This window comes from Sinocyclocheilus anshuiensis, unplaced genomic scaffold (assembly GCF_001515605.1).
Source record: "Sinocyclocheilus anshuiensis isolate Anshui unplaced genomic scaffold, SAMN03320099.WGS_v1.1 scaffold330, whole genome shotgun sequence".
NCBI classification, from domain to species: domain Eukaryota; kingdom Metazoa; phylum Chordata; class Actinopteri; order Cypriniformes; family Cyprinidae; genus Sinocyclocheilus; species Sinocyclocheilus anshuiensis.
The window spans coordinates 1,482,537-1,506,311 of record NW_015547689.1 but is presented as its reverse complement, the minus strand read 5'-3'; the positions used below and the strand labels follow the sequence as shown (position 1 = coordinate 1,506,311).

General features: G+C 38.7%; 2 protein-coding genes and 1 pseudogene across 4 annotated transcripts; 1 reads left to right on the top strand and 2 right to left on the bottom strand.

Annotated features, from left to right (window-relative positions):
- Nucleotides 1-1,312: 1,312 nt before the first annotated feature.
- On the top strand, nucleotides 1,313-2,872 carry LOC107703534 (uncharacterized). Of its 2 annotated transcripts, none has more exons than XM_016506194.1 (2): nucleotides 1,313-1,385; nucleotides 1,819-2,872. In XM_016506194.1, exon 2 carries the CDS (start codon nucleotides 1,886-1,888, stop codon nucleotides 2,519-2,521), a length of 636 nt encoding a protein of 211 aa, XP_016361680.1. In that variant the 5' UTR covers nucleotides 1,313-1,385; nucleotides 1,819-1,885; the 3' UTR covers nucleotides 2,522-2,872. The 2 variants fall into 2 exon arrangements, with proteins under 2 accessions (XP_016361680.1, XP_016361679.1); XM_016506193.1 differs by having other exon boundaries at nucleotides 1,313-1,413.
- Nucleotides 2,873-9,703: 6,831 nt separating this feature from the next.
- On the bottom strand, nucleotides 9,704-15,442 carry LOC107703533 (uncharacterized). 2 transcript variants are annotated; one of them, XM_016506191.1, is made up of 3 exons: nucleotides 15,379-15,442; nucleotides 10,896-10,963; nucleotides 9,704-10,716 (listed from the first exon to the last, which is right to left on the bottom strand). In XM_016506191.1, the coding sequence occupies exon 3, from the start codon at nucleotides 10,706-10,708 to the stop codon at nucleotides 9,881-9,883; it is 828 nt and encodes a 275-aa protein (XP_016361677.1). In that variant the 5' UTR covers nucleotides 10,709-10,716; nucleotides 10,896-10,963; nucleotides 15,379-15,442; the 3' UTR covers nucleotides 9,704-9,880. The 2 variants fall into 2 exon arrangements, with proteins under 2 accessions (XP_016361677.1, XP_016361678.1); XM_016506192.1 differs by lacking the exons at nucleotides 10,896-10,963; nucleotides 15,379-15,442 and having other exon boundaries at nucleotides 9,704-10,570; nucleotides 10,642-10,711.
- LOC107703438 (uncharacterized) lies at nucleotides 13,745-21,826 on the bottom strand (annotated as a pseudogene).
- Between the last annotated feature and the right edge of the window lie 1,949 nt (nucleotides 21,827-23,775).

The following is a 23,775-nucleotide window of genomic DNA, read 5'->3' as shown; positions in this document are numbered from 1 at the left end:
TCTAATATAACACCCAGATTTTTGACTGTAGAGGAAGTAACAGTACATCTGTCTAGTTGCAAATTGTAATCCACGAGATTCTGTGTACTGTCTTTTGGTCCAATAAGTAATATCTCTGTCTTATCCGAATTTAATAGGAGAAAATTATTGGTCATCCAATCTTTTACATTTTTAACATACTCTGTTAGCTTAGATAATTTAGAAGTTTCATCTGGTCTTGTTGAGATATATAGTTGAGTATCATCAGCATAACAGTGGAAACTAATCCCGTATTATCGAATAATATTACCAAGGGGCAACATGTATATCGAAAATAGCAGAGGACCTAGGACAGATCCTTGTGCACTCCATATTTTACTGGTGATAATTGAGATGACTCCCCATTTAAATGAACAAAATGGTAGCGATCGGACAGGTAGGATCTAAACCATCTTAAAGCCTGCCCTTGAATACCTGTATAGTTTTGTAATCAATCTAGGAGTATGTCATGATCTATAGTGTCGAACGCAGCACTAAGATCAAGTAAAACTAGCAATGAGATACAGCCTTGGTCTGACGCAAGACGCAAGTCATTTGTAATTGTAACCTTCCTTTAAGGTATAGAAAAACTTATAGACAAATTTAATCTGGTAAATCTCTAATCAGGTAAATTCTACTAAGGCATAAAGGTATAAATAAATTATAAACATTGACATCATGATCTTCTGTAAAGCTTCTTTGAAACTGTAATGTGAAAAAAAGGCTAGGCTATATAAATAACCTATGTTTGACTTGACTTTTAAGGATGGTTGTCAGCTCATCACACTGTGATAGTGTTACTCATATTTAGAGCTTACATTTGAAACTATTTATCATGTAAAGTGCTGAAAATTTGAACAAAAAAAGTAGAGTAAAAGAAGAATTAAAAGTAGCCTTAAAAAAATAAGTATAACTGAAGAGGAATGAAATACAGTTTAAATAATTAAATATGCACATACTACACATAAACATGTTTAGCTAAAATAATAAATAATAATAACAAAATCAAAACGTTAATTTTAAGGCCGTAGCTGATAGCTTTTATTCCTTTTAGGCGGGTTTTGAGTCGGGCTTGGGCTGGAAATTTTTCTGGGACCTGGCAACTCTGTTTGGAGAGACTAGAGGGCTGACACAGCGATCAGTCTCAATATCTATATTTAGCTACAGTTATTAAAGTATCGTTCAGGGGAGTAGAGTCGTTTATGCAAAACATACACGCTTACAGCACCTTTAAATTTTTTATAAAATTAACAATATAATATACAGGTATGATATAATCTGGTTATGTAGGCTAAGTGAAAAGTGAAAGTGAAAGTATGTGTTTGCGCGTCAGATTACAGCTCATAACACACGTGGAAAAGACAAAAGTAAGGAAGTGGAATTCTCTTTCTCAAGGTTGGCAAATTGCTTTTTCGTCGTCGTTATGTATATTGATTTAAAGCCGCTAAAAAAGTCTGCGTAGTAAAGGTTGATCTTGGAAGCGGTTTAACCGATTTCGATGCTATTATGTCGTCCTCCGAGGTACTGGGCCTTATGGATCTTGAGGTGTTGTTGCTGGCAAATGCACGTGTGGAGATAAACTGTCAATCAAGCGAAATCAGTATATTTATTTTTAATGTATTTAAAAAAAAAGTAATGAAAATATGTATGTGGTTTCACAGTATATTAATCTTTAAAAAAATATGTATTAATCTAGCTTGGTCTATCGAGGCATTTTTAAGGGATATTTTACCATTTTAATGTTTTGATTGTTTAATTCAACCTTAAATTCACAATTGTTTCTAAAATTGTGTTTTGTAGGAACTGCAGTCTTATAAAGGAGCATCCAAAGATCATTGCAATCTCAAATAGTTGTGTAAGTGCCAAAATGCCAGTGGAATTCAGTGGATGGGAGGCATACTGTGATAAATCAAAGCACCTTAAACCAGGTCAAGAGCCCAAAAAGAGCCACGGCTATATTATGTACCATGGGACACACAAAAGCAATGCCCCAGCGATCATGTCATCAGGGTTTCGGCCCTCTACTGGGGGAACTCTGGGCCCTGGTGTCTACTGTAGTAGGAATATTAACAAAGCAATGGGTTACCCATTATGTGCCCCTAATGATAGAGTCGTGTTAAAGCTGCGAGTGAGAGTGGGTAAAGTGAAGAAGATTGACGGGCAGAGCCTGAACCTGAAGACCACGTGGCATCAGCAGGGATATGATACAGCCTGGTTGCCTGCCTCTGCCTCTGGTGGTGTGGGACTTGAGGAGGATTGTGTTTGGGACCCAAAGAGAATTACTGTGATTGGAATAGCCCATTGCACAGACTCCAGTACTAAGAGTTCTCTGGAGAGTCTCATAAAGCAGGAAAGCCAAGACCCGAATGTTAAAGATCTGAAGCCATGTAAAGGGTGTGGAATGCAAACCGAGGATAAACACACAATGGAGAAATGCTGGTCCTGTAAGGTATCCATATGTCCCTTCATGAAAAATCATGTTTGCCAAAAGAAAGGGAAGTAATTATTCCTGAGTACTTGAGAACTAGTTAATTGATACTTATACTTTAATTGAACATAATCTGTGACGTGATGTTGAGATGTGGTAAAGGCACTGTAATTAACAAATTTAATGAAATTCTGCTAATCATATTACTAAAAGTAAAGACATTGCAGTGCATGTAAACCTTTGTTTTAATTGGTCCAGATGAATATGGTTAAATTCATTTAATTCAGATTTTGTGGGCGGTATATAACTCATCTACACATTAGAAACAGATTGTGCCAAACACCATACTTGTTTGAAGTTGGAATTTATCATTGTAATATTTTTTCTCAATGTAATTTTTTGTAATATTTTTGTGTAATCTTTTGAGCCGTTAACTACTACATAACAATGAATATTTATTAAAATATATATTTTTGTCTTCTGTTCTGCAGTTGCAATTCTGCTCTAAATTTGTAACAATTTTGATTTACTTTTGATTTCTTGTATTGCAACAATTGTTATTTGAATCTGTGAAATTTAGCAATATATTAAACATGAAAATGTAGCATTTGTACTTTGTCTTAATTCCTCCTGAAGAGATTTCACAGATATTTTTAAATTTTAAATTTTATAATTTCATGTTAATATGTATAGAATTTTTCAAAATCTAACAGTCTGGCACATTGATTTCTGCTGTAAGACAATACTTGCTGTAAAAAAAATGAGAGTGAAGAGCTATGTTTCCATAAAAAACTGGGGGGAAATTAAGCATATCTGGACTGAAATATTAATACCAGTACAAACTGGTAAACAAAGTAAAAAACATCAAAAATGTTTTACTATATTTCTCTTCCTGCTTGTCATTCTGTAACGTTTCCCACCCAGCAAGAAGTTTTGTTTACTTGTTTTTTACATGCAAAACATGGTGTCTCAAAGGAAGGAATGAATATGACTCTATACTAGAAAATAAGCTTTCGATCTCAGAAAAAATGTGCCTTTGGTTTCAATAATGCCACATTTAAAACCAAAGATCTAATTTATGAACAACATGTTGTTTATGTTTTGAATACCAATGTGAAATTTATTGTTTACAGATTCTCTATTCATGATGAAATACTCATTTATGATCTAATAATTTGTTTGTATTGCCTTTTGTATAAAACATGCACCTGCCCAGCTTCACCATTTACTGTATGTACAAGGTGTTCCTATATATTTTGCATTCATCAACAAGATGAAAAATGTATAGTGCAGATCAAGTTATTCATGTTATTCAAGACTGACAGGGTATGGTAATGTACATTTATTTCATCACTGTAAATGATCAGCACCTTGTGTCACGGTGGAAACGGTTTGACAAATAGCTTATGTTGGCTTAAATTTTTCTGGGAATGAAAAGGTCAAAGCCTTCAGTTTTGGAGAGGATCAGTGTGCAATATATGTGCAAACTGTTTTGAGATCAGTGACCTGATTTTGGAGAAATGTGTCAGATCAATTGAGAAAAACTTTGAATTATAACTTGTTATTATAAGATTTTTAAAAGTTTTATAAACCTAATAGCCAAAAAAGCCCCAAATACATTCCACAAACCCAATGTGGTGTCTTACCTCTGACAGCGCTTCTAAAGCCGATTGCTTCCTTCTGAAAGCATGTATGGCACATCTTTCAGGGTGTGTCCATGATGGCAGGTGTTCCACTGAGTTTCATCTTTGTATTGGATTTTCTTTTTAAAGAATATGTAATTAGAATATTGTACAATTATAAGATTGATTAAAAGACTGTTTGGTAGAACTGTCATCTTTTGGTTTTCTCCAGCATCCAAAAGCAAACACCTCTATACTATTTATTCTCCCAAAGCTCAGTATATTGATAAGTCTGAAGTAAACAGGTCATGATATGACCTTTGTCAAACTGTTATAAAGAAAGCAGGAACTACATTCATCTCTCTATTTTAACTTTATAACATACTTGGAATGATAATTGACTTGATCTGCTCAGTTAAACATGCTTTATTGATATTAAAATGAAAACAATCTTTTTCTTTTTTAAACAAAGTTCAAATGTAAATTTAAGTTTAATTTTGGCTGTATAAGACTGTTTTCCTGTAAATGCCTCACCTAATCAGAAACTATTTACATGGCTATGACAGCAGATGTCTGAACAGCGCAGGTTAACAAACAAATACAGCTGATCTGATGTGCTCAGACAGATAAGATCAACACATGTCAAAATGTATAGTGCAGATCAAGTTATTCATGTTATTCAAGACTGACAGGGTATGGGATGGTAAATGATCAGCACCTGGTATCACGGTGGAAACTGTTTGACAAATAGCTTATGTTGGCTTTAATTTTTCTGGGAATGAAAAGGTCAAAGCCTCAGGATCAGTGTGCAATATATGTCAGTGTTATCATTTACTGTCTAAGAAGCAAAGGCAAGTTTAATTTTATGTATTTTTAGAAGAAAATGCATGCCTTCTGCTCGCTGACTGACTGGCTAAATAAGACATAGAAAGTTAATGCCATGTTCTCTGGAAATATTGTCTTTGTTTTATTTTGCTGGTTTATGACACATATTTATTGTCATTTATCTTTATTCATTTATTAAATATAAAAAATAATAGAAAACAACTCAAATATATGTCAATGAAGTAAGTTTAATTTATTCATCATTTATTTCATTGCATTACAATATGATCATCATTTCAAAGTGTGGTTTATATTCAACAGGTGGTATAACATTCTCAAAAAAACATTTCAGAACTATTAATTTCACACTTCATGGGAAAGCACACTTCAGTAAGGCTGATTCCTGCAGGCACCCTGAGCTCTTTGTGTTTTTGGGCGAATTTCACCAATGACTGTGATACGTTTTGGATCCCAAACACAGTCTTCTTCAAGATCACTTCGCACCATGCCACATTTTGGAGGACACCAGGCAGTGTCGTACCTGTGATCATGCCAGGTTTTCTGCAGGGGATGACCTTGACGGTCAATCTTCTTCACTCTCCCAACATTGACCTTCACTCTCAGAACCACTCTCTCTTTCTCAGGTAGATCCAGAGGGTATTTGGAGGCCTTCTGTAGATCTCGGCTGAGGTAGACACCACGTCCAAGCATGCCACCAGAAGACTGCTTGAAGCCAGAGACTTTGATTTTTTCAGCATTCTCTCTTGATGTGCCATGATACATTCTGTAGACTTTATCTTCTACTGGTTCTCTGTAACTCTCAAGGCATGGTGGAGCACCTCCACCCAAGTCGTCTTCAGCCCACATGTTTGCACCTGGATCATTTAAATAAAAAAATTAATAGAAATTAATATAATTTTTATCACTAGCAAACTGACTTACAAAAAAAGACATAATGAGAAACAAAATAATATAAGTAATTTATATTATGATATACTAATAGGCTTTACAAACACTATGACCAACAAAAGCACAGCATTTCCACAAAGACGAAGTGGTGTCTTACCTCTGATGTTGCTTCTAAAGCTGATTGCTTCCTGCTGAAAGCAGGTATATATAGCACATCTTTCAGGGTGTGTCCGTGATGAAAGGTGTTCCATTGAGTTTTTACGGTTTCTTTATGAACAAAGTTCTAGTGTAATTTAAGTTTCATTTTTGCTGTTGAGGACTGTTTGCCCCACCTAATTAAAAACTACTTATGCAGCTACGACAGAAAAGCTGACAGCTCAGGATAACAAGCAATACAATTGAACTGATATGCTCAAACAGATAAGATCAACACCTGACTTACATTTACACAACTTATGTATATATTTACTTTTCTTTTCATTCAATTTTTATATAATAACCAGCACCAAAATATAAATAAATAAACAATAAGTTGTATATCAATTATACCTATTTATATATATATATATATTTTTTTTTTGGAAGAAATACCAGGGGTAAAATTATGCCCTTATAAAAGAAATGTTTATTGTATAATGAAATATAAAAATCATTATTAACTTTGTAGAACTTTTTTTTTTATCTTACCGCTTTGCATTTTTGTGCCCAGAACATAAATATTTGCATGTTAATAGAATATACATGAGGTATAAAGATAAATGGTGTTATGGTGGTATATGGGTAGAGTTATGTACTGGGTAGTGGTATATGGGTAGTTGTTATTTTATGTTAGTTTTGTTAGTATCATTTGGATATTTGGAGGCCTGAAGTAAGCATGTCTGAGCATGCCACAAGATGACAGATGAAACCCCCTCTTTTCTAAATTTATTTGCAGCTTTCATGTAAATGGACCACAAAAAAAGTAAGCATCAAACTTGAAATAAATACAATTAAACAGAAATGTAACTGTAGTTGACATAATATTATCTATAATGTAATATCTTTTCTGGTTCATTATTTTGAAAGGTCTATGAAAATATTCCTAATAATTCCTAGTCCAGCCTGATTTTGATTGCAATGGAAATCACCAGACTTTTAGCCATAAAAACATTTAAACATAGTCTTAGAAAACTAGAAGTTTTAATAGTTAAAAATGAACAGTTGTTTTGGCTATATATCCATACACTGAATGATATGTGGGGACAAATGCTGGTACAAAAATGGTAATCTAAAATTGTTTTTCATGTTGTAGCAAACATATAAATTGAGCGATTTTATTCAAGTCAAAATTATTGTAGTGTTTCAAAAAAACACTAGGTCTCAGAAATGTCGCACACTGCAAAAAATGATTTCTTACTCAGCATTTTTGACTTGTCCAGTTATCTAAACGTTCTAAAATCAAGATGCATTTATTGAGAAGGAAAATTTGTTATTTAGTTATAATATCTTAGTTAAAAAGATATTAAGTCTTGTTTTCGGAAATTTTGCTCAAAATTAAGTTATCTTATGCTTGAAGCAATAAAAATATCTACCAATGGGGTAAGAAAAATAATCTTATTTCCCTTTGAACTGAGTAAAAAAAAATTTTACCCCACTGGCAGATCTAATTTTTTTTCTTGTTTTAAGCAGAAACTCCTTAATTTTGATCAAATTCTCAGAAAACTATACTTAATATCTTAGGTCATTGTGCTTCTCAAGTAAATATATCTTGATTTAACAATGTTTAGATATTTGTAGTGGAAACAATATTGTTAAAAATGACTGAAGCACAGTCTAGGACAATAACAAAATAGCTGTAGTACAATAATGCATTTTTTTTTATCTGTAAAAAACTGAAAGATGACTGAAAAATGTATATAATGTAACATAATCATATTAATATCAATATTCATTAACATGTCCATCTTTAGCATCAGAACATTACACAAAGCAACCATCATTTCACAGCACACTTTGTATTCAACAACTTCTTGTGTACTTGGACAAAAAAGTCTACAAAACTGAAAGAAAAGTTTATATATCAAAGAAATATATTGGTTTAATCTACTCAACATTTTCATAGGATTCTACAAGAACTTTGCTCCTCTTGCATTGGACTAATTATATAAATGTCAGTGATTCGTCTTGGATCCCAAACACAGTCTTCTTCAAGACCACTTGACACCATGCCACAGTATGGAGGACACCAGGCAGTGTCGTACCCTTGATCATGCCAGGTTTTCTGCAGTGGATGACCTTGATACTCAATCTTCTTTACTCTCCCAACATTGACTTTTACTCTCACAATTGCTCTCAGATACTCAGGTAGATGTAAAGGGTATCTGGAGGCCTTCTTTAGATCTCGGCTGAGGTAGACACCAGGTCCAAGCATGCCATCAACAGACTGCTGAAAACCCTCTTCGGAAATATTTAGCGCAGCCTGTATGGATGTGCCATGATACATTATATAGACTTTGCCTTCTTCTGGAGCTGTATAACTCTGGAGGCATGGTGGAGCACCTGGGTCCAAGTCATCTTCAGCCCACATGCTTGCACCTGAGCCACAAATAATCTTAGTATAGCCTACGTAAGATATTAGTGAAAACAAAAATGGGAGATAAAATGATCAAATGTGGGATATGTCTAAATAAATATATAGAAAAGTATATATTAAAATATATATTTGATTGAATAGAGGGTTTATAATCAAGCACCATATATATTTTGACAAAAAGTGACTTACCGCTGATCGTTGCTTCTAACACCGAATGCAGACCCTCTGAAATCAGATTTATGAACCGCAGGCTTTTTCTGGGTGTGTCCACAATGGAAAAAATACTTGAGGGAAAGAATAAGCTTTCACTTTCTCATCTCAGTAAGCTCTAATATGTATGATTACATTTATATATGGACTTTATTGCTGTAAACTCTATAAGATTTGGTAATTCCATTTAATCATTTGGTCTTATGAAATTAATCATTTTAATCAAAGAAACAACACAAAAATGTGTTGTTTCTTTGTATTCTTCAAAAGCAAAGAGACCCATACTATGATTATCCAATCCCAATATATTGATAAGTCTGAAGTAAACAGGGTGTGATCTGTGTCCCTTTTAGAGGTTTAATGATTTTTATCAAACTGAAATCAAATCAAGCAGAAACTGTGCTGATTTATATGATCATTTTTTGGTATCTCTGCACAATAGGAAATATTATGTTAGAATAAATAGAATAATTATTTATTTTATACTATGTTTCATTCAAATTCAAATTATAAAAAAAATCAAATAGAAAAGAAACTTTCTCTCCCAGTTTATTACATTTGAAAAAAAGAGATCTAATTCAAGTGTACTGTACAACAAGTTTTAGTTTCATTTTTACTTTACAGGTCTGTTTTCCTATAAATGCTCCACCTCAACTAGTGGAAACCGGAAACTAGCTGTGACTGTTGGAGTCTAAAACTGTCACGGTAAAGAACAATAAACACAGATGAGATGCTCAAAAAGATTAAATCAACACATGTTGCCAAATACCAATCACAGTTTTAAAGTCTATGTACGTCTTCATGCACACAGAGGAGGGTGATCTTTTATGAGGGATCACAAGTGACAATTATACAATACAAACAAAAAGATAAGAATAATTAAAGCCACAGCAAATTATATTAAAAGAATTGTAAATGAATGTAACATTATTTATAAGTAGTCTTACATTGTTATAGATTTTGAATGTTTATTTTTACAATCTAAAAATTTGAAGTGCCTAAAAGACTATTTAAATCAAATAAAAAAGAAATCACTACTCAACTTGTACATGTTTGTTTTTGCCATTAATGAACAAAGAGTGAACAAGTAAAAAAGGTATGTATATGACTCAAAATTACAAGGCAACTAAAAATGTGTACAGTATAGGCATATTTTTAATGATTTTAACCTCAGCCTCAGAAATGCTTGTAAGACATAGTCAGCACAGTATAATGATCATTCTCAATAAAACATTATATTTCCTTATAAAACATATATTAGGTTTTTCATTGCTCATAACAAACAGCACATACTCCTTAATTTGGACAAATTACATCAATGACTGTGATTCGTCTTGGATCCCAAACACAGTCTTTCTCAAGACCACTTGACACCATGCCGCAGTTTGGGGTGATCCAGGCAGTGTCATAACCTTGATCATGCCAGATTGTTTGCATTAGGTGACCTTGATAATCAATCTTGATCACTTTCCCAACATTAACCTTCACTCTCAGAACACTTCTCTGCTGTTCAGGAACATGCTCAGGGACATAAAAAGCCTTTTGTACATCTCGGCTGAGGTAGACTCCACGCCCAAGAATGCCATTAGACTCACAAAAGCCATAAGCTTTAATTTTTTCTGCTTCTTCTTTAGATGTACCATAAAACATTGTGTAGTCTTTACCTTCAAATGGATTTTCCCTGCTTTGAAGGCTTGGTGGAATTACATCAATAATAGTGATTCGATTCGGATCCCAAACACAGTCTTCTTCAAGGCCGCTGGTCACCATGCCACATTTTGGAGGGCACCAGGCAGTGTCGTACCCTTCACCATGCCAGGTTTTCTGCAGTGGATGACGTTGATGGTCAATCTTCTTCACTCTCCCAACATTGACCTTCACTCTGATAACAACTCTCTCACATGGCTTTTCAATTGGGTATCTGCTGGCCTTGTTAAGATCTCGGCTGAGGTAGACGCCACGTCCCAGCATGCCATCTGCAGATGGCTGAAAGCCAGAGATTTTGATCTGTTGTGCTGCTCTTTCAGTGGTGCCGTGATACATTCGGTATACATTACCATTCACAGGCTCTGTAGTGCTTTGAAGACACGGCACACCTGGATACAAGTCACTCTCTGCCCACATGTTTAAACCTTAAGACAAAAAATAACAAATCTACAAACAGTTTTCATGTTCAAGTTTGGTTATAGAGCAGCAGAAATAGGGAGGGAAGTCAGTACAAAGGAATACTGTACATTTGGTAGTCTGTACATTTGGTAGAATATGAGAACATTTGTTTAAATAATCACAAATAGTCGGATATGTTACTTACTTCTGCGATGACAAATTCAGTCTGATTCAGTCTAATCTTGGACACACCTTTAACCAATGAGCTGAAGCCTATGACACAGCAGTAAAGGTTTTATGAGGCCATAAAGAAAAATTGCAATCTCCTGAAGCAGCAAGAGTGAGTAAAATGTACTGTAGTTTTTGTTGTTTCTCTGATTACATATTTACACTTAATTTGACGCAGCAATTTTATTCTATGTAAGCACTAACATTTATATATGTGTCGTATGAGTAAATTAAAATATATTGAAAGTTCTTGTATTGGAGGCACAACTAAAAATAAGTTTAATTTCTCTGCCAGCCCACAGCATTCATGCAAAGAGTGTGTCAGCTTTATCAGATGCACTTAAGTGGGAGTTCAAAAGTTTTTAGATGTGCCGGTTATCATTAAGTTCCTAATTATAAAGTATGAACCCATGTCATTGATTATAAAATGACTAAAGAAGGGACAAAACAGTTAGACGGTGTTTTATTGAAATAATTGATACAATAAATATGTACATAAATAATACATTTTATATTCATGCAAAAGTAACAAATCAGAAAAGTTCAGAGAACTATCCCTTCAAGTAAAGCAGGAGACTTCAGCTTTCGACTAACTCTAGATGGCATGCTGGGATGTGGCATCTACCTCAGCTGGGATCTCAACAAGGCCAGCAGATACCCTAATCACTTGTATAAGCATGAAAGGGTTGTTATTAGAGTGCAGGTCAATGTTGTGAAGGTCAGTGTAGGGAGAGTTTAAAAAATCGACTACCAAGTTCATCCAATGCAGAAAACCTGGCATGATCACATGTACGATACTTCCTGGTGCCTTCCAAACTGTGAAATGGTGTCAAGTGGCCTTGAGGAAGACTGTGTTTTGGATCCCCGTTGGATTTAGATCATTGATATAATTTATGCCAAATGTGCAGTGTGGTTATTATTATTAAAAAAATTGTGGATGCACTGCTTTTTTATTATTTTTAAGAATAAAGGATTTCTTGCAGCTGCAATCGGATCAGCCCAATTCACGAATTAATTGTTTAGTGCGATTTGCGAACCGATTTATCAGGTTCATTGAAAATGAATCAGTTTGTTCATGAATCGGACACCGCTTTTGGGTCTCAGAGCACGTGATGATTTCTTCACTTCAAAATAAAGAGTAACGATATGTTTTACAAAATGTAGTGGAGTAAAGTAAAAGTTACTCAAAATAAAACTACTCCAGTAAAGTACAGATACTTGAAAAATGTACTTAAGTAGGCTAAAGTAACGAAGTAAAAAAACTGGTCCGAATACAATAATTTCCGTTTTACTCTCATTGAAATTCAGAAAGTTTAGAGACAGCCAGGCCTTTACATCTGACAAGCAGGTCATGAGAGTGTCCAGACAGTCTGAATTTCTTTTTAAGGGCAGATAAACTTGGGTGTCATCAGCATAACAGTGGAATGACAGCACATATTTCCTAAAACAGAACAGTGGGAGCATGAAAAGAAAAAAGAATGGGAGCCAAAATGGATCCCTGAGGAACCCCACATGATAAAAAAAGAATCGCTAGAAAAATGCTCTCCAATGTTAAAGGGGTCATATGATGCGATTTAAATTTTTCCTTTCTCTTTGGAGTGAACTGCCTGTCAGAAATCATAGCACGTCAGCTGTCTTAACCGTGGCTTGTGTACTGCATCATCACTGTGCACTGGGTGCACTGGGTCAGCTGGCCAATCAGAGCAGACTGCGCTTGTCAAAGGAGGGGGCTTTGTTGAAAACTTACAGTCTATGGTTGAAAATGACATGTTTGAGAGAGGCGGGGCATAGAGGACCTACAATGATGTACAGTATTTGAAAAATAATGTGTTTTTTTAACATTAAAGCATTATTAGCATATTCTGTTATACCAAATACACAAAATAATGATCTTTAAAATCGCATCATATGAAAAACTTCTGTTAGAAAAATAAGATTTAAACCAATTCAGGGCTCTACCTTTAATGCCTGCACAGTGCTCCAACCGGGCAATAAAAACATCATGATCCACTGTATCAAATGCAGCAGTCAAATCTAAGAGAACAAGCCACAGCATAATTTGCCAGAATCACAGGTTACTAAAACATAATTTAAAACTTTCAACAGTGCAGTCTTAGTAGTATTAATATTTTTTAAAACCAGATTGAAAATTTTCAAAAATCATGTTATCAGCTAGAAAACCCTGCAACTGCTGTAAGACAATTTTCTCCAGAATCTTAGTGATAAAAGACAAATTTGAAATACCGGTAGGTCTAAAATTGGCTAACACTGTGGGGACTAGGTTCGGTGAAAGCGGGGAGAGCAAGAACCAGAGAATGGAGCTGCTGCAGACGGACTCAAGGGAATAATCCACTCTCGTACTGGTTCCAGAGAGTGCCGGTGGAAAAAACGATTCCTGTCTAAGACCTCCGCATGGAGACCCAGTGGAGATTGAGACTCCCAGTGGTGTGCCAGGGAGAGCTTCAGAAAACCAAGAATCTTAAAATGTTATTTTACTAATTTTTAGGGTTCATTTTTTTCTGTCATTTATTTTATGTTATTTCTTCATTTCAATCACATGCATATAGTACAATAAAAGTGTTTATGTAACAGAATAAATCTATCGTTTTTGCTGGTTTATTCCAAGTACACTTTTCCCAGTAACCAAGTAAACAACATTTAAACAAATTCATTGTATAATGCACAAATTTGTATGTACAAATATGTGTTTTGATCCTGAATGCACACTTTGTATTCAACACACTATTGCGTACTGGGATAAAACATTGGAACCATAAAAAAATGTAAGTTTCAAAGAGTTTTAGTGGTTTAACCTGTTCAACATCTTCAGAAGATTCTACAAGCACTTTGCTCCTCCTTCACTGGATAAATTAAATCTGTGATACATTTTGGATCCCAAACACAGTTTTCTTCAAGACCACTTGGCACCATGCCACATTTTGGAGGACACCATGCAGTGTCGTACCCGTGATCATGCCAGGTTTTCTGCATTGGATGAAGTTGACGGTCAATCTTCTTTACTCTCCCAGCATTGACCTTTGCTCTCAGAACCACTCTCTCGTTCTCAGGTAGATCCAGACCGATATCTGGAAGCCTTCTCTAGATCCCGGCAGACACCACGTCCAAACATGCGTTTTTCAGAAGACTGCTTGAAGCCAGAGACTTTTTTCAGCATTCTCCCTGGATGTGCCATGATAGACTACATTATGTAGATGTTACCGTCCTCTGGTTCTAGCGTTAATTTCGTTAACGAACAAGACGATGACGAAAAATGTTCGTTGGCGAGGTTTTTGGCCATGACTAACGTGACGAGACGAAGACGAGACGATAATAAGGTCAATAAACGATAACTATGACTATATCAACATGCAATTTCGTTGACGAAATAAGACGAGACTAAAATGTATTAAAAAAATAAAAACTTTACCAAAAACCTACTTTTATTTTCGTCAAAAAAGGAGACAAATGTTATTGCATACTGCTCTATAGTACACGCATCTAGAGCGTTCATGTGTGCGGTTGCCAGATATCAAGAGTTCAAAATCAGAACTTCGCTGTTACATGGATACATCTTCTGCCCGGTGTTTTGCTTATTTTAAGCAATCTGGCAACCATGCGCACGCGCTCACTCCTCATTGCTGAAGCGCCGCCGACGATGATATGAAAACACAGACAAACAAGCTGGAGTGTAGCGATCTAATTGAAAGCATCATTCAGTCGGTCTGTGCTCTGTCATGAGATCTCGACTGTGTTACTATTGTGGTCGCGGAATAAATGCACTTACTCACCCGCTGTTATTTTAATAGAGAAATAGGCTATTGCAATTTGGAATTAGTGGAATTACTAGGAATTTCACTGTTATATTTTCGCTTGTTTTAGCTGTTTTCATAATGTAGACAGAGTGATTGCAGTCTTTGGTATTAATTGATATAATAAAAAGTCTATAATAAATCAGTACACTAGATGAGGTAAAATAAACCATGTGTATGAGTCCACATTCTATTGATTTGTGCTTACTGGTGAAAGTGCAATGTCTGAAATGCAAAAGTAAATTCTTCATTGACTAAAACTAGACTAAAATACTTCAGATTTTCTTGGACTAAAACTAGACTAAAATGTTGAAACTTTTAGTCGACTAAAACTTGACTAAAACTAAATAGGATACGGTTGACTAAATATGATCAAAACTAACAACCTTGGACATTTTAACACGGGACTAAGACTAAGACTAAAATTGAAAATAGCTGACTAAATTAACACTATGTAACTCTCAAGGCATGGTGGAGCAATTTGACCCAAGTCGTCTTCAGCCCACATGTTTGCACCTGGACCACAGATAATCTTGGTTTGCATAAGATATTAGTGGAAACTAGTTACCATGTGTAAGTGAACAAAAATAGGAGGAAAAAAGACTAAATATGCCTACTTGAACTCAACACAAACAAACAGTGGTGACTTACCTCTGATATTGATTCTAACACTGAGCGCAGATCTTCTGAAAGCAGGTTTATGAACAGGAAGCTTATTCAGGGTGTGTCCCAACGGAAATTTACTCGAGCAAAAGAAGAAACTTTCAGTTCCCTTTCATGGGAACTTCGAACTGCGTCCTCTAGGTTTCTTGCCATGCTGCGGACGCAAGCTTCAGACGAAGAAGTGAATGATGTGTGCTCCCGGCGCCTATTTATACTGTAGTCGCACCGGTAGTGACGTCATGGCTGTCGCCGGCCAACGAGTTGGGGTTTTTTCAATGTATGCTTCAGACACGGGTCACGACGAGGCGTTCCCCCCCCATAGCGACCCCTAGAGGACGCAGGTCGAAGTTCCCATGAAAGGGAACGTCTCAGGTTACTTATGTAACCATGGTTCCCTGAGTAGGGAACGAGACACTGCGTCCTCTAGGTTTCTTGCCATGCTGCGGACGCAAGCTTCAGACGAAGAAGTGAATGATGTGTGCTCCCGGCGCCTATTTATACTGTAGTCGCACCGGTAGTGACGTCATGGCTGTCGCCGGCCAACGAGTTGGGGTTTTTTCAATGTATGCTTCAGACACGGGTCACGACGAGGCGTTCCCCCCCCATAGCGACCCCTAGAGGACGCAGGTCGAAGTTCCCATGAAAGGGAACGTCTCAGGTTACTTATGTAACCATGGTTCCCTGAGTAGGGAACGAGACACTGCGTCCTCTAGGTTTCTTGCCATGCTGCGGACGCAAGCTTCAGACGAAGAAGTGAATGATGTGTGCTCCCGGCGCCTATTTATACTGTAGTCGCACCGGTAGTGACGTCATGGCTGTCGCCGGCCAACGAGTTGGGGTTTTTTCAATGTATGCTTCAGACACGGGTCACGACGAGGCGTTCCCCCCCCATAGCGACCCCTAGAGGACGCAGGTCGAAGTTCCCATGAAAGGGAACGTCTCAGGTTACTTATGTAACCATGGTTCCCTGAGTAGGGAACGAGACACTGCGTCCTCTAGGTTTCTTGCCATGCTGCGGACGCAAGCTTCAGACGAAGAAGTGAATGATGTGTGCTCCCGGCGCCTATTTATACTGTAGTCGCACCGGTAGTGACGTCATGGCTGTCGCCGGCCAACGAGTTGGGGTTTTTTCAATGTATGCTTCAGACACGGGTCACGACGAGGCGTTCCCCCCCCATAGCGACCCCTAGAGGACGCAGGTCGAAGTTCCCATGAAAGGGAACGTCTCAGGTTACTTATGTAACCATGGTTCCCTGAGTAGGGAACGAGACACTGCGTCCTCTAGGTTTCTTGCCATGCTGCGGACGCAAGCTTCAGACGAAGAAGTGAATGATGTGTGCTCCCGGCGCCTATTTATACTGTAGTCGCACCGGTAGTGACGTCATGGCTGTCGCCGGCCAACGAGTTGGGGTTTTTTCAATGTATGCTTCAGACACGGGTCACGACGAGGCGTTCCCCCCCCATAGCGACCCCTAGAGGACGCAGGTCGAAGTTCCCATGAAAGGGAACGTCTCAGGTTACTTATGTAACCATGGTTCCCTGAGTAGGGAACGAGACACTGCGTCCTCTAGGTTTCTTGCCATGCTGCGGACGCAAGCTTCAGACGAAGAAGTGAATGATGTGTGCTCCCGGCGCCTATTTATACTGTAGTCGCACCGGTAGTGACGTCATGGCTGTCGCCGGCCAACGAGTTGGGGTTTTTTCAATGTATGCTTCAGACACGGGTCACGACGAGGCGTTCCCCCCCCATAGCGACCCCTAGAGGACGCAGGTCGAAGTTCCCATGAAAGGGAACGTCTCAGGTTACTTATGTAACCATGGTTCCCTGAGTAGGGAACGAGACACTGCGTCCTCTAGGTTTCTTGCCATGCTGCGGACGCAAGCTTCAGACGAAGAAGTGAATGATGTGTGCTCCCGGCGCCTATTTATACTGTAGTCGCACCGGTAGTGACGTCATGGCTGTCGCCGGCCAACGAGTTGGGGTTTTTTCAATGTATGCTTCAGACACGGGTCACGACGAGGCGTTCCCCCCCCATAGCGACCCCTAGAGGACGCAGGTCGAAGTTCCCATGAAAGGGAACGTCTCAGGTTACTTATGTAACCATGGTTCCCTGAGTAGGGAACGAGACACTGCGTCCTCTAGGTTTCTTGCCATGCTGCGGACGCAAGCTTCAGACGAAGAAGTGAATGATGTGTGCTCCCGGCGCCTATTTATACTGTAGTCGCACCGGTAGTGACGTCATGGCTGTCGCCGGCCAACGAGTTGGGGTTTTTTCAATGTATGCTTCAGACACGGGTCACGACGAGGCGTTCCCCCCCCATAGCGACCCCTAGAGGACGCAGGTCGAAGTTCCCATGAAAGGGAACGTCTCAGGTTACTTATGTAACCATGGTTCCCTGAGTAGGGAACGAGACACTGCGTCCTCTAGGTTTCTTGCCATGCTGCGGACGCAAGCTTCAGACGAAGAAGTGAATGATGTGTGCTCCCGGCGCCTATTTATACTGTAGTCGCACCGGTAGTGACGTCATGGCTGTCGCCGGCCAACGAGTTGGGGTTTTTTCAATGTATGCTTCAGACACGGGTCACGACGAGGCGTTCCCCCCCCATAGCGACCCCTAGAGGACGCAGGTCGAAGTTCCCATGAAAGGGAACGTCTCAGGTTACTTATGTAACCATGGTTCCCTGAGTAGGGAACGAGACACTGCGTCCTCTAGGTTTCTTGCCATGCTGCGGACGCAAGCTTCAGACGAAGAAGTGAATGATGTGTGCTCCCGGCGCCTATTTATACTGTAGTCGCACCGGTAGTGACGTCATGGCTGTCGCCGGCCAACGAGTTGGGGTTTTTTCAATGTATGCTTCAGACACGGGTCACGACGAGGCGTTCCCCCCCCATAGCGACCCCTAGAGGACGCAGGTCGAAGTTCCCATGAAAGGGAACGTCTCAGGTTACTTATGTAACCATGGTTCCCTGAGTAGGGAACGAGACACTGCGTCCTCTAGGTTTCTTGCCATGCTGCGGACGCAAGCTTCAGACGAAGAAGTGAATGATGTGTGCTCCCGGCGCCTATTTATACTGTAGTCGCACCGGTAGTGACGTCATGGCTGTCGCCGGCCAACGAGTTGGGGTTTTTTCAATGTATGCTTCAGACACGGGTCACGACGAGGCGTTCCCCCCCCATAGCGACCCCTAGAGGACGCAGGTCGAAGTTCCCATGAAAGGGAACGTCTCAGGTTACTTATGTAACCATGGTTCCCTGAGTAGGGAACGAGACACTGCGTCCTCTAGGTTTCTTGCCATGCTGCGGACGCAAGCTTCAGACGAAGAAGTGAATGATGTGTGCTCCCGGCGCCTATTTATACTGTAGTCGCACCGGTAGTGACGTCATGGCTGTCGCCGGCCAACGAGTTGGGGTTTTTTCAATGTATGCTTCAGACACGGGTCACGACGAGGCGTTCCCCCCCCATAGCGACCCCTAGAGGACGCAGGTCGAAGTTCCCATGAAAGGGAACGTCTCAGGTTACTTATGTAACCATGGTTCCCTGAGTAGGGAACGAGACACTGCGTCCTCTAGGTTTCTTGCCATGCTGCGGACGCAAGCTTCAGACGAAGAAGTGAATGATGTGTGCTCCCGGCGCCTATTTATACTGTAGTCGCACCGGTAGTGACGTCATGGCTGTCGCCGGCCAACGAGTTGGGGTTTTTTCAATGTATGCTTCAGACACGGGTCACGACGAGGCGTTCCCCCCCCATAGCGACCCCTAGAGGACGCAGGTCGAAGTTCCCATGAAAGGGAACGTCTCAGGTTACTTATGTAACCATGGTTCCCTGAGTAGGGAACGAGACACTGCGTCCTCTAGGTTTCTTGCCATGCTGCGGACGCAAGCTTCAGACGAAGAAGTGAATGATGTGTGCTCCCGGCGCCTATTTATACTGTAGTCGCACCGGTAGTGACGTCATGGCTGTCGCCGGCCAACGAGTTGGGGTTTTTTCAATGTATGCTTCAGACACGGGTCACGACGAGGCGTTCCCCCCCCATAGCGACCCCTAGAGGACGCAGGTCGAAGTTCCCATGAAAGGGAACGTCTCAGGTTACTTATGTAACCATGGTTCCCTGAGTAGGGAACGAGACACTGCGTCCTCTAGGTTTCTTGCCATGCTGCGGACGCAAGCTTCAGACGAAGAAGTGAATGATGTGTGCTCCCGGCGCCTATTTATACTGTAGTCGCACCGGTAGTGACGTCATGGCTGTCGCCGGCCAACGAGTTGGGGTTTTTTCAATGTATGCTTCAGACACGGGTCACGACGAGGCGTTCCCCCCCCATAGCGACCCCTAGAGGACGCAGTGTCTCGTTCCCTACTCAGGGAACCATGGTTACATAAGTAACCTGAGACGTTTCTCTTTACCTTGATAAACTCTTATATGAATGATTACATTTAGACAAACAAGTCTCCTCCAGTTTACTCAATTAAAAAAACAAAACAAATCAAATGTAGCTTAAGTTTCATTTGAATTTTTACTTTACAGCTCTGTTTTCTTGTAAATTCTGCACTCAACTGGAAGCTAGCTGTGACTGCGTGACGCTGACCAGTCAATCAAGGCAAATTCCAATCACTGTTTTAAAGTCTATTTTCATCTTCAAGCACACAGAGGAGGGTGTTCTTTAAATATGGATGTAATGAGAAATTAATACAGGGCAGGATTAGATTGGGAAAGATCAGTTCCCTGCATCACGATAGGAATAGTTTTTAGACAGTTTATTTTGACTTGAATTTGTCTGGGAATGAAAAGTTAAAAAGATTGAAGTTTTGAAAAAGAGGAAGAGGAGAGGATCTTTAAATGAGTACAATACATGTCTGTTTTTATTAATTGTCTAAGACACAATTCCTTGAACTTATACTGTTGTTTTTGTTTTAAAAGACAGAAAAGCAAACTCATTTTATTCAAGTATTTGTTGAAGGAGGTCCTGTCATGACCACTCAAGCAATATTCCATTACTCACCAGCAGAGGTCTCTATCAGCACAATTCTCCAGTAGCCCTTCCAGTTAGTCAAATAATCCATGTAAAAAAAAAAGGAACCAGGTACCCTTACGAAAAAGAACTTTATTCAAGTGTGCTATTAGTATACTTCTTTTAAACTAAAAAATAGGAAAATATACTTGAACTTTACTTAAGTATACTTAATAAAATAAACTTGAAGTATACTACTTTTTGGTAAGTGTAGTGGAAACGTAAACATTATTAACTTGGGTTTCTAATACATATTTATATAGTTACAGTCTAGCAAGTTTCTGGATATCCATTTAACATTTTATTTTGTATTTAAAGTATCAAATATATAAAAAAACAACAACACAAAGGTATATGCATGAAGTATGTTGTTTATTTGTAGCTAGATTTAAGTTCAGGGTATACTACAATTAAATCACCATTTCAAAGCATGTATGGTAATTTGTATTCAACAGCTGGAAACATTTTCAGAAAACATTTCAGAAGAACTAATTTCTTAAGCATACTTCATTACAGCATTGCTAGAGCATACTTCATTAACTCTCATTGCTTTGGGTGTATTTCACCAATGACAGTGATTCGCCTTGGATCCCAGACACAGTCTTCTTCAAGACCACTTGGCACCATGCCACAGTTTGGAGGGCACCAGGCAGTGTTGTACCCGTAATTATGCCAGGTTTTCTGCATTGGATGACGTTGATAGTCAATCTTCTTCACTCTCCCAACATTGACCTTCACTCTCAAAACCACTCTCTGGTTCTCAGGTAGATCCAGAGGGTATCTGGAGGCCTTCTTTAGATCTCGGCTGAGGTAGACACCAGGTCCAAACATGCCATCAGAAGACTGACGAAAACCCTCCCGTTTAATATTTTCAGCAGCTCCCCTGGATGTGCCATGATACATTCTGTAGACTTGACCATCGGCTGGTTCTCTGTAACTCTCGAGACATGGCAGCGCTTCTGGACCCAAGTCGTCTTCAGCCCACATGTTTGGAAGAATTACATCAATGACAGTGATTCGTCTTGGATCCCAAACACAGTCTTCTTCAAGACCACTTGACACCATGCCACAGTTTGGAGGGCACCAGGCAGTGTCGTACCCTTGATCATGCCAGGTTTTCTGCATTGGATGACCTTGATAGTCAATCTTCTTCACTCTCCCAACATTGACCTTTACTCTCACAATCACTCTCTGATTCTCAGGTAGATTTAAAGGGTATCTGGAGGCCTTCTGTAGATCTCGGCTGAGGTAGACACCAGGCCCAAACATGCCATCAGAAGACTGACGAAAACCCTCCCATTTAATTCTTGCAGCAGCCTCCCTGGATGTGCTATGATACATTATATAAATGTTACTGTCTGCTGGTTCTCTGTAACTCTCAAGGCATGGTGGAGCACCTGGACCCAAGTCATCTTCAGCCCACATGTTTGCACCTGGACAAATCAAATCGAAAAATTAATAGAAATTAATAGAAAAACATTACAATTAGAAATTTTACTAAAGTTTACTAGCAAACTGACAAATGGAATTAAGAAATACAGTAGTTTATATTTATAGTATAAAATAATATCACTATGGAATTTTTTAGGATCTATCAATATAATGACCAATAAAGCACAGCATTTCCACAAAGACAAAGTGGTGCCTTACCTCTAATGTCGCTTCTAAAGCTGATTGCTTCTCTCTGAAAGCAGGTATATAAATGGTTCATATTTCAGGGTGTGTCCATGTCTAAAGGTGTTCCATTGAGTTTCAATTTCTCTTCATCTATTATTGATTGTGAGAACAATTTATGCTCAGAATTTGTAAAGCATAGTGCTGTAAAGTTTATTGATTATTTGATTTTAAGTTTATGAAATTAAAAGACTATACAATTATAAAACTGATTAGAAGACTTTTTGGTAAAACCGTTTTGTCTTTTTGTTTATTCCAACATCCAATAGCAGAGAGACTCTAATACAAAATATTGATAAATATACAGTAAACAGGGTATGATGAAACCTTTGTCAAACTTTCATAAAGTCAAGCATTAACTTTATAAAATATGTGAACTTCCAAGTGATATGATATGAATATTTCTAATTAATTCACAATGCAATAGCGCAATGAAAATAAGAACTACAGTATACACCCTTTTCCATTAAATCCAAGTTTCAATGTCATTTAAGTTTTGTTTCTGATTTAGAGGACTGTTTCCCTGGAAATTCATAACTCAATCAGTAACATTTACACAGCTGTGACAGAATATGTTTGAACATGGCAGGATAAAGAACAATAAATACAACTAACCTGATAAGATTCAAACAGATAAGTTTGGGATCTTAGATCCCAAACACAGTCGTCTTCAAGACCGCTTGGCACCATGCCACAGTTTGGGGGCACCAGTTAATGTAGTAGCCATGATAATGCCAGGTTTTCTGCAGTGGATGACCATAGTCAATCTTCTTCAGTCTCCCAACAGGTAGATTTAGAGGGTATCTGGAGGCCACGTCTGAGGATGCCATCAGAAGACTGACGGAAACTCTCCTCAAAATTTTTTTGCATAGCCTTCCTTCCATGACACATTAAGTAGTACTTGCCCTCTTCTGGTGCCATACAGCTCTTAAGACATGGTGGAACAGCTGGCCCAGAGTAAATTTAATTCGCCATGTTTGCACCTCCCTTATCAAAAAGAAGTATACTTCAAGTTTATTTTATTAAGTATACTTAAAGTTCAAGTATATTTTGAAGTATACTTTAGAAAGTGAAAGTGAAGTGACATGTGGCCAAGTATGGTGACCCATACTCAGAATTAGTGCTCTGCATTTATCCCATCCAAAGTGCACACACAGCAGTAAAGACAGTTGGGGGTTCGGTGCCTTGCTCAAGGGCACCTCAGTCGTGGTATTGAAGGTAGAAGAGAGCGCTCTACATTCACTCCCCCCACCTACAATCCCTGCCGGTACGAGACTCGAACGAGAATCTTTGGGTTACAAGTCCGACTCTCTAACCATTAGGCCACAACTTCCCCTACTTTAAGTGTAAGTGTACTATTTCAATACTCATTGGGACTAAATTGGCCCACTTTCTAGTATATAAAAGTATACTTTTAAGTATACTTTAAGTATAACAGTAGTAAACTTTGAGTACACAACTAGTTTACATCTATGTTTTTAGTTTGTACTGCAACTATACTAAAAGTGAACTTATAGGTATACTGATAGTTTACTAATTAAATACTTGTAGCAGTTTTAGTAAACCTTGAAGAATAGTCTCAGTAAAGTACTAGTTTAGAAGTTTTATACTGCAAGTATACTCGTAAGTTTTCTTTAAGTGAACTTTACATCGTACTTTAAGTATACTACTATGTCCCTATTTAGGTATTAATTTGTATA

Bases quoted from the DNA above. Each gene is read 5' to 3' on its own strand.
- LOC107703534 (XM_016506194.1), top strand. From the start codon at position 1,886: ATGCCAGTGGAATTCAGTGGATGGGAGGCATACTGTGATAAATCAAAG.
- LOC107703533 (XM_016506191.1), bottom strand. From the start codon at position 10,708: ATGTGGGCAGAGAGTGACTTGTATCCAGGTGTGCCGTGTCTTCAAAGC.